The 14,678-nt window shown below is 31.4% G+C and overlaps 2 protein-coding genes across 7 annotated transcripts in view; one reads left to right on the forward strand and one right to left on the reverse strand.

Moving 5' to 3' along the window:
• Positions 1-981, forward strand: part of LOC106681845 (synaptic vesicle glycoprotein 2C) — a 21,991-nt gene extending 21,010 nt beyond the window's left edge. For all 5 annotated transcript variants that reach the window (XM_067046244.1, XM_067046246.1, XM_014422382.2 and 2 more), the window contains one exon: positions 719-981. In XM_067046244.1, coding sequence (XP_066902345.1) covers positions 719-855 — 137 coding nt within the window. In that variant the 3' untranslated portion in view covers positions 856-981. The remainder of the gene's footprint in view (positions 1-718) is intronic.
• A 5,810-nt stretch (positions 982-6,791) lies between these two features.
• LOC106681848 (ras-related protein Rab-2) lies at positions 6,792-10,975 on the reverse strand. Of its 2 annotated transcripts, none has more exons than XM_067046248.1 (2): positions 10,849-10,975; positions 6,792-9,881 (listed from the first exon to the last, which is right to left on the reverse strand). In XM_067046248.1, exon 2 carries the CDS (start codon positions 7,672-7,674, stop codon positions 7,039-7,041), a length of 636 nt encoding a protein of 211 aa, XP_066902349.1. In that variant the 5' UTR covers positions 7,675-9,881; positions 10,849-10,975; the 3' UTR covers positions 6,792-7,038. The 2 variants fall into 2 exon arrangements, with proteins under 2 accessions (XP_066902349.1, XP_014277871.1); XM_014422385.3 differs by having other exon boundaries at positions 7,670-9,881.
• Between the last annotated feature and the right edge of the window lie 3,703 nt (positions 10,976-14,678).

A 14,678-nucleotide genomic window follows, 5' to 3' on the forward strand; every position in this document is an offset into this window, starting at 1 on the left:
AAAAACTTAATCCTAATACTACGTGACCTTACGTAGTGTGTTGCCGGAGGAGGGGCAGGTGTTAACGTGTTGAATAACAGATTCGTACAGTACTGAAGTGAATCGAAAAATTTGATGTGTCGTCGCTTGATGAACTCCGGTACAGTAGGCAACTCCAACAATTGATGCAGCTCCGGTGGCTTCTTCCTCCTCCACGATGTTTGCGACTTAATGCTTGTACTATGAAGTTCGTAAACTTACACTCAAGGACTAATATTAATAGCTCTCATTATGAAATAGGACACTGGTAGATCCCCAAAGGGACTCGGAGGGATCCTGTAAGTCTTGTCTGTATAAGATCTTATATATATCTCATAGGCAGCATTGATGTACATCCAATAGTGAATTGATTTGAGCTTATCTAACAATTCTCAATGATTTAGTTTTATTGATTATGCATTCTATGAATTGGTATTTATAGGACAAAATTTTATATACATATATACAGGATACAAATTAATTAACTTTTTGATCAAAATGTTACGACTTTATGGCCGACAATACATTGTTTGCACAACTGTGTGCTGTTATATTTAATTTTTTTGAAAAAGTTTCATTTAAAATACTTAAAAAAAAAAACACATGAATTTATGGCTTGATATGTAGCTTGAAATAAATTTATAAATATTATAGTATGATGATATTAAAATATATTTTTGAAAATACTTATTTGTTTTAGTAATGGCAGGACTGACACTGCTTATACCACAAAAGCCTATAGAAGATAAAACTCTTGTAATTGTAAACTCTTCGAAACTGAATGAAGCAGCTAGTTCAAAAGCTTCGCCGAACAGCGCAAGAAATGCTGTACTTTGAAATTATTGTTTATTAAATCCAATCTTGAATTTTTACTTTCATATATTTTATGCAGTATTAATTATAAATATAAATAAATTATGTGCGGAGGAGATGGTCATTCATCATTTGTGCCAAATACTTTTTTTTTTTGTCGATTTGTGTTTATTTGCTGACCATCTTCTCCACATATTGATCTACATTCAACTATTAACACCTCATCATAAATAGTTAATATTTTCTAATAAGTTATCTTGTTGTCACTCTTGGCAATTATGAGTATCAGATACCTGGAGGAAGTTAAATTATTATTAACTTAAACATCTTTAAGGTTTAAAAATATTTTTATGATTCTGTTTTAAAGCATATACCACAGATGAAACAATTTATCCCAGTCCTTCAACATGATCTTAATATTCTCCAAAATTGATGCTACCTCAATAAAATAAATTTGAATGCCAATAAATGAAGAAAGATATCATTTTTCAAAGTAAATAGTCCTATTTCTTTCAAATATCAGCTATCCAGTTTATCCTTGATTAGAGAATTATCCACATTTTTTGCTTATAATTAACATTTTAAAAATCATATTTCAGCCATATAAAACAAAAAAACAGTAAGATTCTTAATTTTCATAGAACCATGCTGAATTTCAAATCTACATATCCTCTACTACTTTATCAGTCCATGGTCCATTGAATTTCAGAATATTTCTCTGTTGTTTGGAATCCATATCAGAAAACCAACATTGATTTTCAAATATAATATTAAAATATTGTACTTAAAATAAGTAAAACTTATATGAGCAAACTCATATAATATCCACAATCAACAACAAACACATCATGCAGATATAAATTAATAAATGAAAACTTGGAAAACTGACCCAGTGGTCAGATTCTAGGGTCACTTTCTTATCAGAACCCTCAGGAGAGTATTGAGAAAATTTTTCAACAAGTTTACTATAAATTCAAATTTATGATGTGAATAGAAGAAATTTATAACCCATTAAAATAAAGGATTCACAATTAAAGATAGACATTTTTTTTATAATACATTTAAATTTTTTAATAATCCCATATCACAGCCCTCGAAGATTGGAGGATTAAGATAAATTCCAACAAATCCCATCAAAACACCTTTACCTTTCGTCATAAACCTACTGACTGCCCTACAGTTTCATTTAATGATGTTACTCTTACCCCTGTCGAACAGATCCGCTACCTTGGACTACATTTGGACAAACGATTAACCTGGAATCCTCACACCAGACTGAAAAGACAGGAAAGTGCACGTCGATTTCGACTATTACAGCACTTACTAGACAAACGGTCTAAACTTCCAACACATTACAAAAGACTGGTCTACATGACTGTAATAAGGCCAATCTGGACATATGGAGTTGAGCTTTGGGGCTCCACTGAACCTTCGAATTCCTCTTGTATTCAATCCTTACAATCCAAAATCCTTTGTAAAATCCTCAATGCTCCTTACTTTGTCACAAATACATAAAGAGCTTAATGTTCCCTATGTAACCGATCTAGATATCACTCCTTCCATTATAAACTCTCTAACCACTAAAACCCCCTAGTTTCCAATCTTGCATCCTCTTCCATTCCTGACAATCCTCCGAGGCGCCTGAAAAGAAGATGGCCACGAGACCAGCTAATGTAAAATGTCATTAGAGTGCTACCAATGGGTAGTTTCTCTACACGCCTGTAACACTGCAATTTAACTTGGATCAGATTTACTAAATGTATATAATGTACAGTTGTAAAAAGCAATAAATAAATATTAAAAAAAAAAAAATTTTAATGAGGCAATTGACTATCAGCAATTAATTATGGGTTCGGTAGCAAATTTTAGAATGTTTATAATATTAAGTTATGGCCTTTACATTAATATTTTGACATCACCTGTAGGTAGTGCAGTACTTAATTAGAAAGCTAATGTTCTTTCATTTATCTTTATATAAATAAAACATTAGATGGCAAAGAAAAGTTATGTCGGACATAAGTTAATGAAAGTTAGATTTTATAAAGTGTATATTTGTCAGCATATGTTACATAAAAAATTTAATTCACATAGTATTTTTCATGTTGTTCCTATATATGAACTAGCATCAATCACTGTTCATGCATCTTGTCAATCCCAGACACAAAAAAATTTGAGTTTTTTGACTGAAAAGTTTTTTTAGCACTGACTCAACCTCTTCATCTGTTTAGTAAATTTTCCCACTTTTTATATACTTTAATATAATTTCGAGTGTTAGTTAATGAGGAAAAAAAAAGAGGATAGATATATCGGGTTAGGAGAGAGAATATGAAAAAAAAAATGATAAAACAAAATAAATAAAGTATAGAAAGAAAAAAATAAAATTATTAGACAAAAAAATCATATATTATAAGTTTGGTCCACTATGCCTATGTTTTATAAGATTTGAAAAAAAAAATGGCTGACTAGATATAAGAATGCTGTATGCTTAGCAACCCAATACAGTTGGGCAGCACAACCTTTTTAAATGAAGTTTTTCTCATCTTGTCTTGAATATTGGGTCATGAATAACTGTTAAAAGATAATTTTGTACATAACACAGGACTTAATAATCAGAACTGAAGGCAACTAATAGATAATAGATACATAGATCAAAAATAAACATTAACACAGAGTTAACAAATTATTTTATTGTGTTTATTTAAAAATCCATCAAAACTTTATTTACGATTCAATTGAATAAGGATTTAGTACTTATTTTTTATCTTAAGAACCTTTTTATGAGATTCACAGCATTCGAATCAAAAGCAGCTTCCATGATTTAATTGAAATTTTAATGAGATTTGTAAATATAATTGCCTTATAAAAACCGTTTAAGCCAATAAATTTGTAAAAACCATTAATTGGGGATTAATAAAAACAAATAAATCAATAGTGTGATATTTTATTTGATAGATAAATAAAATCATACAAAGTACTTTTTATGAGAACTTTCGACATTTTTCAAAAATATTGTATCTTAAATTAATAATATTACAATATTAGAAGACAAAATAATAATATTGTTAAGTGAATAACAAGGTTTTTAAATAATAAATAAAAAAATATTCAAGTCATGTTCACCTTTGATTGTGATATTCCTCATAAGTGTTTTGTATTAATTATTAATGTATTATTAATACATTTAGTTTTAGTATTGTGTTCAAAATCCGACAATTAGTAGTGTTAAATATCATATAAATCTTTATTAGAAATTTTTCAAGTATTTAATTAAATGACAAACGAAAACATAAACACTCCATAAAAAGTTTTTAAAAATGTGTCTAGTACAAACATTATTATTTTATCATCAAATAAAATTTAACTACCACACTACTCAAATACATTGCTAAGACATACAGAGTACATATCAGTCTTTACAACATTCATGTTTTTATAGTTTACAGTAATTTAACACATTAAGTAAACCTATTAATGACATATAATCAGCAAATTTTGAAAAGTTAAGAAGGTAATCGTATCAAAACCTCTAAAGGTTAAAAGTAAACTGGTAAATACAAATATATTCTAACTTTGTACATCAGAATATTGATTTCTCAGTGTACATCTATTTGAAGAATAACCCACAAAAAGCCATTGATAACTAGGATATGCTTATCTGCTATCTACAAAACTGATAATCAGCAAAATGTATATTAAGATGAAACTATTAAATAAATTAATAATAATTTATCATGAAACTATTAAACTCATAAATAATTACCTTGAAAAAATTAATAAAAAGTAAACGAACACAAAAGAAAGCAATGATGGTATAAACAATAACGATCACAGGTTTTACATCTCTTTCCACCAAACTCTATCAAAATCCGAAACTGATAAATCAATTCTTACAGTCTTAGTGTAGAAGCCTCAGGTGAGGTTCTGCCTTTCTTTAGAAACAGGTGGTCACACTCCTTGGTTTTTCCTATTAGTCCTAATGCATTTTTCATGGTAAGGATTGTTTCTAATCCAGGCAGAGAAAGTTGAACAGCAGACTTCTAGTTTGAATCTATTTTAACTGAACAGTGTATTTCATCCTTAAATCAACCAATATGTTATTTCATTAATAATGTTTTGAATTTCTTTCATCATTATTTATAGAGAAAATATGAACCCGAACAAGAAATATTTAGTAAGACAGTCCAACAGGTGGTCTAAACAGACACAAAATAGCCGAAAAAACTATTTATTAATAACCAAGATTTTGCCCCATTTTGCAGGGCTAGATGAAAACAAGAAATAAACATCATAAAATATGATAGAACAAAAAATAGAAAGAGTGTAAAAATTGTATATAAAAAAGATGAAATCAGTAAACTAAAAGAATATACTACTAGTCTAAAAGATATTAGTAGACAAAAAATTATATATTACTTTACTAAAACATATTAGTTTACCACATTCCATATTATTATATAAAATGTTTACAAGTTTTTTATTTATCTTTTACTGTACTATGATATTTTACACTTTCTGTATCTTATTCTCATTTAGTGCAGAAGCCATGCAAAGTCAAGTAAAACGTTCATAACTAATAATTTTGTTACTACTTTGTATCTTTTTTTACCACTACCTGGGGTATCTTCCTAGAATTTATTACTTATGGTCAACTATTAATCTCCTAATAAGTAATATTTTCACAAAATCATGTCTGTGCCAAGTGTCAATACAATTTTCCAACCTGCTTCCAGGTCTATCAGATTTTGACCTATTCAATTAGCGTAAAATTTTTAGAAATTTATTCATTATTAATCACAACATAACAAGCCTATTTAACTTTTTACATTAACATGATGTATAACCCATAATTCTTTGTTGTGTAGCCTCCTAAATTCTACAGGGAATTAAGCGAATAACATACTCGTAGAAATTTATTTATTTTAGTTCTTCTTGGGTATTAATGTCAAAAATTAAGCAGGAATTGTCAAGTCCAGGATTAGCTTGATTTGGATAGTTTATAATCAGTCAGAATGGTAAAATCGGGATCCTTAACGAATGAAATCTTCCATAAGGGACTTTGAAAGAAGGTCGAAAATTTGAAAGATTTGATTGTAGTAGTGCTTTTGTTAAACTGTTGTATTCTTGGCAAAAACAAAATTTATATTTCATATTCCCATCACAAAAAACCCTAAAATACAAATTTTTATAGCAACAGAAAAATAAATATTTTTTGTTCATAGTTAACCATCTCTCATTTTTAGTAGTTAGCAACAATCAAAAACAATTGTTACTAGTAGTAAGAAACAATTTACAGAAATATATATGGAGTTTGCAAGAGATTGGCATCAAGTTTTAATTTATAATAAGATCGTTAACAAATAAGCCTTAAAAACAGATATTATTAGAACTGAAAACATAAAATTATTAAAATCAGATTAAAGATTACTGATGGATTACTATGACATACTTCTTAAAAATAAGAGAATAGAAATCTTTTAATTTAATTTTAAAAAAAAATTGTATGTCACTTTGTAAAGATTCTAAATGCTTAATTGTAGGTAAACTTTATGGTAGAGTTATGGTCGGGTATTGTCTAGGAATCAAAAATATTAGACATTGGGCGAATGAATTATAAACATATTCACTAACACTGTGCGATAACAATATCAGGCATGTAGAAATTAAACACACAATTATTATTGTGAAACAAAAACAAAAAAAATTACAAGTTCGTGTAACTTGGGTTTTATTAAAAAAAAAGATAAAATTGCACCAAAAGAAAAAATATATCGGCTATTATTGTTCTTTTAATAAAAAGAAGAGAATACGCTTGAATTAAGCCTAAAGAAGTATAAGCTTGATTATACTCTGTGACATAAATTGTGTAACATATATAATTGCCATTAAATAAATTATAAACCTACTCAAATTGAAAAATATTAAAAGAAAGCTCTAGGTAAATAAATTTGTTTTATTAATTTTTTTTTTTTTGGCTAATGAGCTACAACTATTATTAATATTTAAAATATTTAAATCAAATCATTTAAAAGAAAAATGGTATAATAATGAAATATATTTCATAGATTAACTCAGGACTGAAGTGAAGCAGACACAGAGAGGAACAGACGTTTTGTAGCAAAACAATATTCCTTACTAAACACCAATAAAGCAAAGGAATATAATGACTAATACTAATCACAACATAAAGTGATGTTTACAACAACTGTCTCAGCAGCAAGCAGAGTTCCGTGTTGATGTTTTCCCATCACCGGAAAGAGTTGCCCCTGGAGAATGTTGAGGGCCTATTTTTATACCATTTGCTTCATTATTTATATCAAAAACACCCTCTTGAATCTTTTCATAAATCTCTTTCGCAGTGTTCATAAAGGCTTCTTCAACATTTGCCGAAGTTTTAGCAGATGTCTCCATAAACACTAATCCATGTTCTCTGGCGAAAGCCTCTCCATCCTCTTTTTTTACTTCTCTCCTAGATTCTAGATCACTTTTATTACCGATCAACATAATAACCATATTGGAATTAGAATGCTGCCGGGCATCATCAAGCCATGAAGAAAGATGGTTGAATGTTTCTTGTCTTGTGACATCATATACCAACAAAGCACCTGCAGCTCCTCTGTAATAAGAACGGGTGATCGAGCGAAATGCTTCCTGACCAGCAGTATCCCAAATCTGGAGTTTTATATGTTTACCATCTATTGTAACCATTCGGGCACCAAATTCAACACCAATGGTCAAGTCATGAACTGGTTGAAATCTTTTATCAGTAAACTGTAACAGCAGACAGGACTTTCCAACTCCTGTATCTCCAATTATAATGTACTTGAAAAGGTAGGAGTATGACATATTGGCATCTATTCAAACGCTGTTATGAGTTAATATAATATGATTGTTACAACACAGAAACAATAACAAACAGTGGTATTCACAACACTAAAACTCAAAACTTCCCGCAAAGATAATATCCATATCTTTTTAAAATACTAATTGTTTCCTAATGATAACTACGATTTTTTCTTTTAGTAAAGTTCCAATTGAACAATGAAAAAGATTATAAATACTAATGATGGCAACTTTCGAAACTGATAATAACGCCAAAGAGCTACGGGGCTCAAAGGCACTAAGTTGATAACTTAATATCTCTACAAATTGAAGTTTATTTTTAGAATACTCTGTCTTTATCATACATTATTGATTAGAAAAAATAGCAATAGATTGTTATGCTTGAAACTTATACAAATAAATAGAATATATAAAATAACCCTAAATCTCAACTTTTTGACTTTAATGCTTTCATACTTTTTCTGTCTAGTTTCAGCACTTTTAAATATTCCGTTTGGGTATATAAAGATGCTCGTATGGCTGATTCTAAAGTCAAGGGTTCGTTTTCTGGGCCAAGATTTCGAGAGAGCCATTTCTTCATAAAATTCTCAGTTTTTAATGTGGCCTCCTAAGATATAATGAACAGTATGCAAAACAATATGAAGCTAAAATCACTTTTTTGGAGTCCAAAATCCAATTTTTATAGCGGTGTAAAAGAGCTTAGCTATCTAATATAGATGAAATGCCGAATGTTCACGAAAGTAGAAGAACTCGAACAACCATGGTGACCTAACCAATTTGTATTCAGAAAGGCTGTAAGTTTACAATAATTTTCATCATTGATTATGTTAGTAAAACATACGAACTAGGAAGAGATATTTATCCCTCTTTATTTATATGTAACTCAATATTGTTTGAATGTAATGATGGGTGTCATTAATCATGTAAAACAATAACTTTGATTTGTTATACAAAGCTTTTTTACCAACATTAAAAAAATAATCATAATAAAACATGAAGAGATGTGGGAAGTTATAAATAATATTGTCAACCTACAAGAAATTCATTGACTGTCACAGGAAAAATAAGTAATGAAAACCATGAAATTATAACTGAAACTGTTTTCGTTAAAGGCGGTTTTAATAGAGGGTTAAGAGACTACTAAAACGAAATCTGAATGAAGGAAAGGATTTTTTCAAATTAAAATTATAAACAATGATGAGAATATCATGATAAAAACGAAATATTTTCGATGAGACATCGCTTATGATGGAATAATTAACTTTTTTTTTAATTACCCAAATTTAAAAAAACCTGTATCTTGCTTGATCTTTAAAAAGGTGAATTTTTAGTTGGTCTAGTTTCAATCTTTGCTCATCTTTTGGGATTAAGTTGATGCAAATATGCAAAATATTGATGATTGCTTAACTCTGTAAAATAACTTTGAAGAGACTTAATAATCTTTTCTTAAAATTAAGAAGGATTGATATTGTTCAAGAGTAAATATGTGTCCTACCTCATCTGTTGTAACTTTGAATTAACTTGACAATGTCAGTATAACTCAGACGCGACGCGATTCCTAGAGGACTATCACCATCCTTATCCCTAGCATTCTTGTCAGCTCCAAAGTCTAGTAACAACTTGACGATTCCTTGGTGACCGAGTGAGGCTGCATAATGCAGAGGAGTGACGTCACTCGTATCCCTCACACGCACAGCAGCACCCGCTGACAGAAGCGTCTTTACTGCTTCTGTGTGGTTGTACCATGTCGACAAATGCAGCGGAGTCTCTCCATCATTGTCCCTTGTGTCTTTATCCGCTCCTGCGCCCATCAGCATTTTCATAGCATCCGTACATCCGTTTCGGGCGGCCCAATGAAGAGCAGTCCAACCGTAACTATTTCTAGCTTCGATGTTGGCCCCATTTGAAAGGAGTTTTCTCAACGCGTTTACTTGATCTCGACTGGCTGCCAGGTGAAGCGCAGTATTACTCTGTTTGTCTATCGCCCATACGTCTATATCTAGATCAAGAAGGGCCTTTAAGACATCAGTTTGTCCCTCAGAAGCCGCTTTATGCAAAGGTGTCCTTCCTAAATTATCTCTTGCTTCCATGGCAGACCTCAATAACTTTAAATTTCCATCCGGGGGTACAGAGACATTCAAATATTTTTGGGCAATTGACAATGATGATGAATGATTAATATTTGTCTTATGTTTATTGCTTCGTCCAGTCTGAAATAAAATAGAATTGAATTTGTTAGAACCTTCCATAAAATGAATTAATTAAATATAATAATATTTAAAGTTAGGATATTATTGGAAGATTCCTTAATATGCTGATTCAGGTATTATCAAGACTGAAAACATAGAATATTTCACATCAACTGTCTAAATAAAGATTAACATAAATATAATTAATTAATATAAAGATAGTATTAACATGTCTTCACATGCAATGGAGGAAAAGCCAAAGAACATCCAGTTACAATTATCATTGATTAATAAATACTTCAATCGAAAAATGATCGCTTGGAACTTTATATATAATGAGTCGGTTGTACCAGTCTCAATTATAACTGAGATTAGGTTAACTTGGATTTGACTACAAGTGAAAATAAAACTCAAGTGACAGTAAACGATCTGAATCTGGTGTTAAGTTTAACTTAACTATGTTAACTAGATTACCTAACTAGGTTGCGCTTTTAGAATTTTTTTTTTAATTCTTGAAATGGATTAACGTAACCAATTGTTATAATCATGGTAAAAATGTTTTGATTTTATTTACAATGTCACAAATGAGTTCTTAAAATCCTGCAATCTGTTTTATGGTTTACTATTACTATCGGGCTAGATCGATTACATTAGGATACAATATACCATGTTAAACTAGAGTTAATTATTGAATCCTAAAGAAAATTTTCAATTAATTCTAATTCAAATTCAGGCCAACTTATCCCAGCTAATCCAAATAACTCATCCAGGCTTGCGCATGCGCGAATTTGTATAAGTTTGGCAAACTTGTAGTGGCACCTTTAAAGAGAAACATGCAGGCGCTAAGGAAGGCCAAGTCTCTACTCTATAGTTAAATATCTTTGATTATATACTCGAGTACCACAATTATTGAATTCACTATAAATATTCATTTAGTTTATTAAAAAAAAAAAGTAAACAAAGACATGAAAATGAAATGGATACTTACAATGCCAGTTAAATGTATCATGCAGATAAGCAGTAGAGCTATTACTTTAGTTGACATCTTGAAGTCACTATGGTTATGGCATTATTTCAAATCTGTTGCTATGACCATCAAATTATATTAGGTCACAAGAACTATTAACGATATCCTATCTGGAGTCAAGGTCGTCTCCATCTATGTATTAGCGAAAAACACACTGATAAATGAATAAAAATGATTTTAAACAATTTTTGAAAATGTAATCTATATTACTTTATTTTGATAATCAGACATTGTTAAAATTCCGAATTAATCTTTATTACAAAAAAAATGAAAGAAAGAAAGGATTCATCATTCATTTATTTGTTAATTTCACTTTTTATATAAATTATGATTAAGTGTTTTATTGTCTATATACGTAGAATACAATATTTCTTTTCTTTTCAGATGCCCCACTATTAAAGCGGAGCAGCGATGTATTTTAAATATATTATATAGCAATGGTAAACATATCTAAAATAAATCTGTACTGCTACAACCAATGAAGCACCAGGATCGCAGTTCTTTGTAAGGAAGTACTAGACCAACGGTTAACTAGGAGGTGATTTGGTCAGAATCACATTAAACTGCCAGATTTATCTCCAATTATGGGTACTTTTTGAAGCCGAGTGGACTCTGGTGGGGTTCCAATCCCACAGGGTAGACTCAGGGCTATAGTAACGGAATAAATAATTATTTCTCACACCCAGATTCGAACCCGGGTTCTTTCAATTCGTTGCGCAGTCCGTTATCACTGGGCCAATCCGCTCACTTTTGACGGCATATTTCTTGTATTTAGTATGTAGCGAGAGGGAGCAAGCGGTATAGTAAAAGCTCACCAGAGCTCCCAAATTTACATATTGCATTATTTTGTAAAAACACATTGTCATTTTTGTATATTAATAATTTCTCTACATACTATTTAGCAATATCTGTACAATGAATAATAAATGATAACAATGCAATGCACGAACCTATCTCAAGCAGACATGTACCGACCGCTTCTCGGTCACAGCCGCATGGACTAGACCTATAAATAAGGAACTCAAAATCCCCCAAATCGAGCGTAGATCCACCTCCTTTCCTGGGTCTAGTCATGGGACAGGTGGCGTATACACTGCTTGAGATAGAGAAGTTCATTGCCAATCTATACTCGCAAAAGTTGTTATTTCTGTATGCTCACCTTAGACTATGGCCTATTTCCTCTCCTTTACTCCAGCAATCTTAGTCCGTCCGCTTCATCTCGGCAACTAAGATTGTAACCTACTTCCTAACGGTTACACTGGTCCGTCCGCTTCATCTCGGCAACCAGTGTAATTTCCCGTCTCTCCCCGGCTCCAGTCGGCCCGCTTCATCTCGTCAACTAAGATTGTAACCTACTTCCTAACGGTTACACTGGTCCGTCCGCTTCATTTCGGCAACCAGTGTAATTTCCCGTCTCTCCCCGGCTCTAGTCCGTCCGCTTCATCTCGGCAACTAGTAAGCTGGCTCCTATCATGACAATTCTAGTCCGTCCGCTTCATCTCGGCAACTAGAACTGTTACTCTGCCTCAGACTCTCTCACCTAGACCTCCTCTACCTAATCAGTGTCCAGGGCTCATCCCCTGGCACGGCCTTCCTTTCTAACCTATAAATGAATACGCCTTGTCGTGGGCCTTCTGTAAAGAGATAGGCTGGAGAAATCACCTAAGACTAGATTAACCCCGACAAGTAGATAAATAAATAATAAACCTCCCTATGGCTAGTTTTGTAGTCGTGTAATTATATAGCAGTTAAATTACTATTTTGAGTCTTGTTGATTTAATTTTGTGTTGTATTTATTAATAAACAAACATGTTACAAAATATTTAATTGTGATAATAATTTAAGGGGTAAGTGGATGAAGGTGTTATGTAACGTTGTTTGATTTTATTGTGGTTAAAGAGGGTAGGAGCCTATCCAGCTAGTGAAAGGTACTCTAACCTCAAAATCCAATTACTAACTGAGATACTTAGAGTACTGTCGATTCATTCCACCAAAAAAAAAAAACCCTAAGCGCCTTGAAAATACCCGTTTTACCCGACATGTATTTGTCTAGTTCTTGAAGAATCGTTTTAACTGTAGCTGTATGATAGTTACGATCTTGATTACACTGTCTCATTAGCTCTGGCGTTATAATTGATAGTTAAAGTGATACAATGAAGCAAATGTCACATCAACTATCGCATGTATAATATGCCTTGACAGTGAACAATCTTACAGTCTCAGTTATTGTGACCAATGTCGCAGCCACTATCATGGTGTAACTGTTTAAAAGTGAAAGTTACAGTTTTGCCGAACTGGATCTGACGTAGAAAATAAGTTCATAGCTTTTTTCAATATTTCAATTTAATCCTCTCTGTGTTTATAAGCTCGTGTTTACATGGTCAATAATGTTTATATATTCTAAAAAATGATTAGTTAAAGTGCTTTTATGCATCAGTTTCAACCTAGATTCCTTATCTTTAAGAGGTATTTGCTTGCTCAAAATAGAAAAGAAAAAAAATTCATTTTCATCATTTAATGATTTTTTATTTCCGAAAAGGAAAATCCGCAGCACAGACCGTTAACAAAATTTGCAGTGTGTATAGCGATTATGCCTTAGGAGAAAGCACCATTCGTAAGTGGTTTGCTCGGTTCAGAACCGGAAAATATGACTTGGAAGACGCAAAGCGCTCGGATAGTCCTTCAGCTGTTGATGATGACCAAATTCTAGCATTGGTCACAGACAACCCACACTCTACGAAAAGGGATATCAAGGAAATGCTTAACATATCTCATGCAAGTGTATCATAATCGCAAAGGCATAGTTTTCCATCACGATAACGCCCGTCCTCACATGTCTTTGCAGACCGGGTAGAAATTATTGGAATTTGGCTAGTGTATGATCTTCCTCCCACTTTATTCACCAGACCTTGCCCCAACAGATTTTCACTTATTTCGAGCCCTTCAAAACTCTCTTAACGGGAAACACATTAATTCGCTCGATTACTTCAAAACGCACATAAAGGAGATTATTGCGCAACAATCTGAGAAGTTCTGGGAGGATGGAATTATAAAATTACCCGAAAGATGGCAACATGTAATAGATCAAAATAGGTCATTTATAATTGATTAAAAATATTTACAAGAATCTGAAGTTTTTATTGAAAACACCGGTAAAAAACGCTACGAACTTAATTCACAACTCAATAGTTGATAATACAAGTATTGTCAGTGGGCTAACTGCCGCGTTAACTGTCATATGTATACCTCTTTTGGCTGTAAAATTTGTAATCAGATTTGAACCACAAGTATTTTTACCACCAATTCACTCCTTTTATTATTAATACCTCAATATTTGTTAATCGTTTCGAAGTGATGTATTTTTTTTAATTGATAAGTAGTGACTTTTAAGCTTGCAGTTAAAATAATTAGGAATGCATAAATTTGAGGAACATTGAAAACTTAAAGGTTGATAGTACAAAAATAGTCAGAAATAGTACAACATTTTTTTATATTTTTAAAACAGCCTTAATCTTTTTGCTCTACATACTTCAGCCTCATTACAAAAAATAATACTAAAAATATAAATTCTGTTTTAGAGTTCTACTACTGGGTAGTTTCTCTACATCCTGTATCATATCATATGTCATTATGATCAAATTTACTGGTTGTATTTTTTTATACAGTTGTAAATATCAACAAATAAATAAAATAAAAAAATAATAAATGATTAAACGCTCAATACATTTTTGGATTGATATTTAATTTTCAGTTCCTGTTTACAGGAAATCCTTTCCTTAAAATTTTTTTTT

This window comes from Halyomorpha halys, unplaced genomic scaffold (genome assembly GCF_000696795.3).
Source record: "Halyomorpha halys isolate HHAL.00 unplaced genomic scaffold, Hhal_1.1 Scaffold370.1, whole genome shotgun sequence".
Lineage (NCBI taxonomy): Eukaryota > Metazoa > Arthropoda > Insecta > Hemiptera > Pentatomidae > Halyomorpha > Halyomorpha halys.

Bases quoted from the DNA above. Each gene is read 5' to 3' on its own strand.
- LOC106681848 (XM_014422385.3), bottom strand. From the start codon at position 10,905: ATGTCAACTAAAGTAATAGCTCTACTGCTTATCTGCATGATACATTTA. The intron at 9,882-10,848 runs GTAAGTATCCAT...ATTTTATTTCAG, and splicing joins TGATACATTTAACTGGCATT to ACTGGACGAAGCAATAAACA.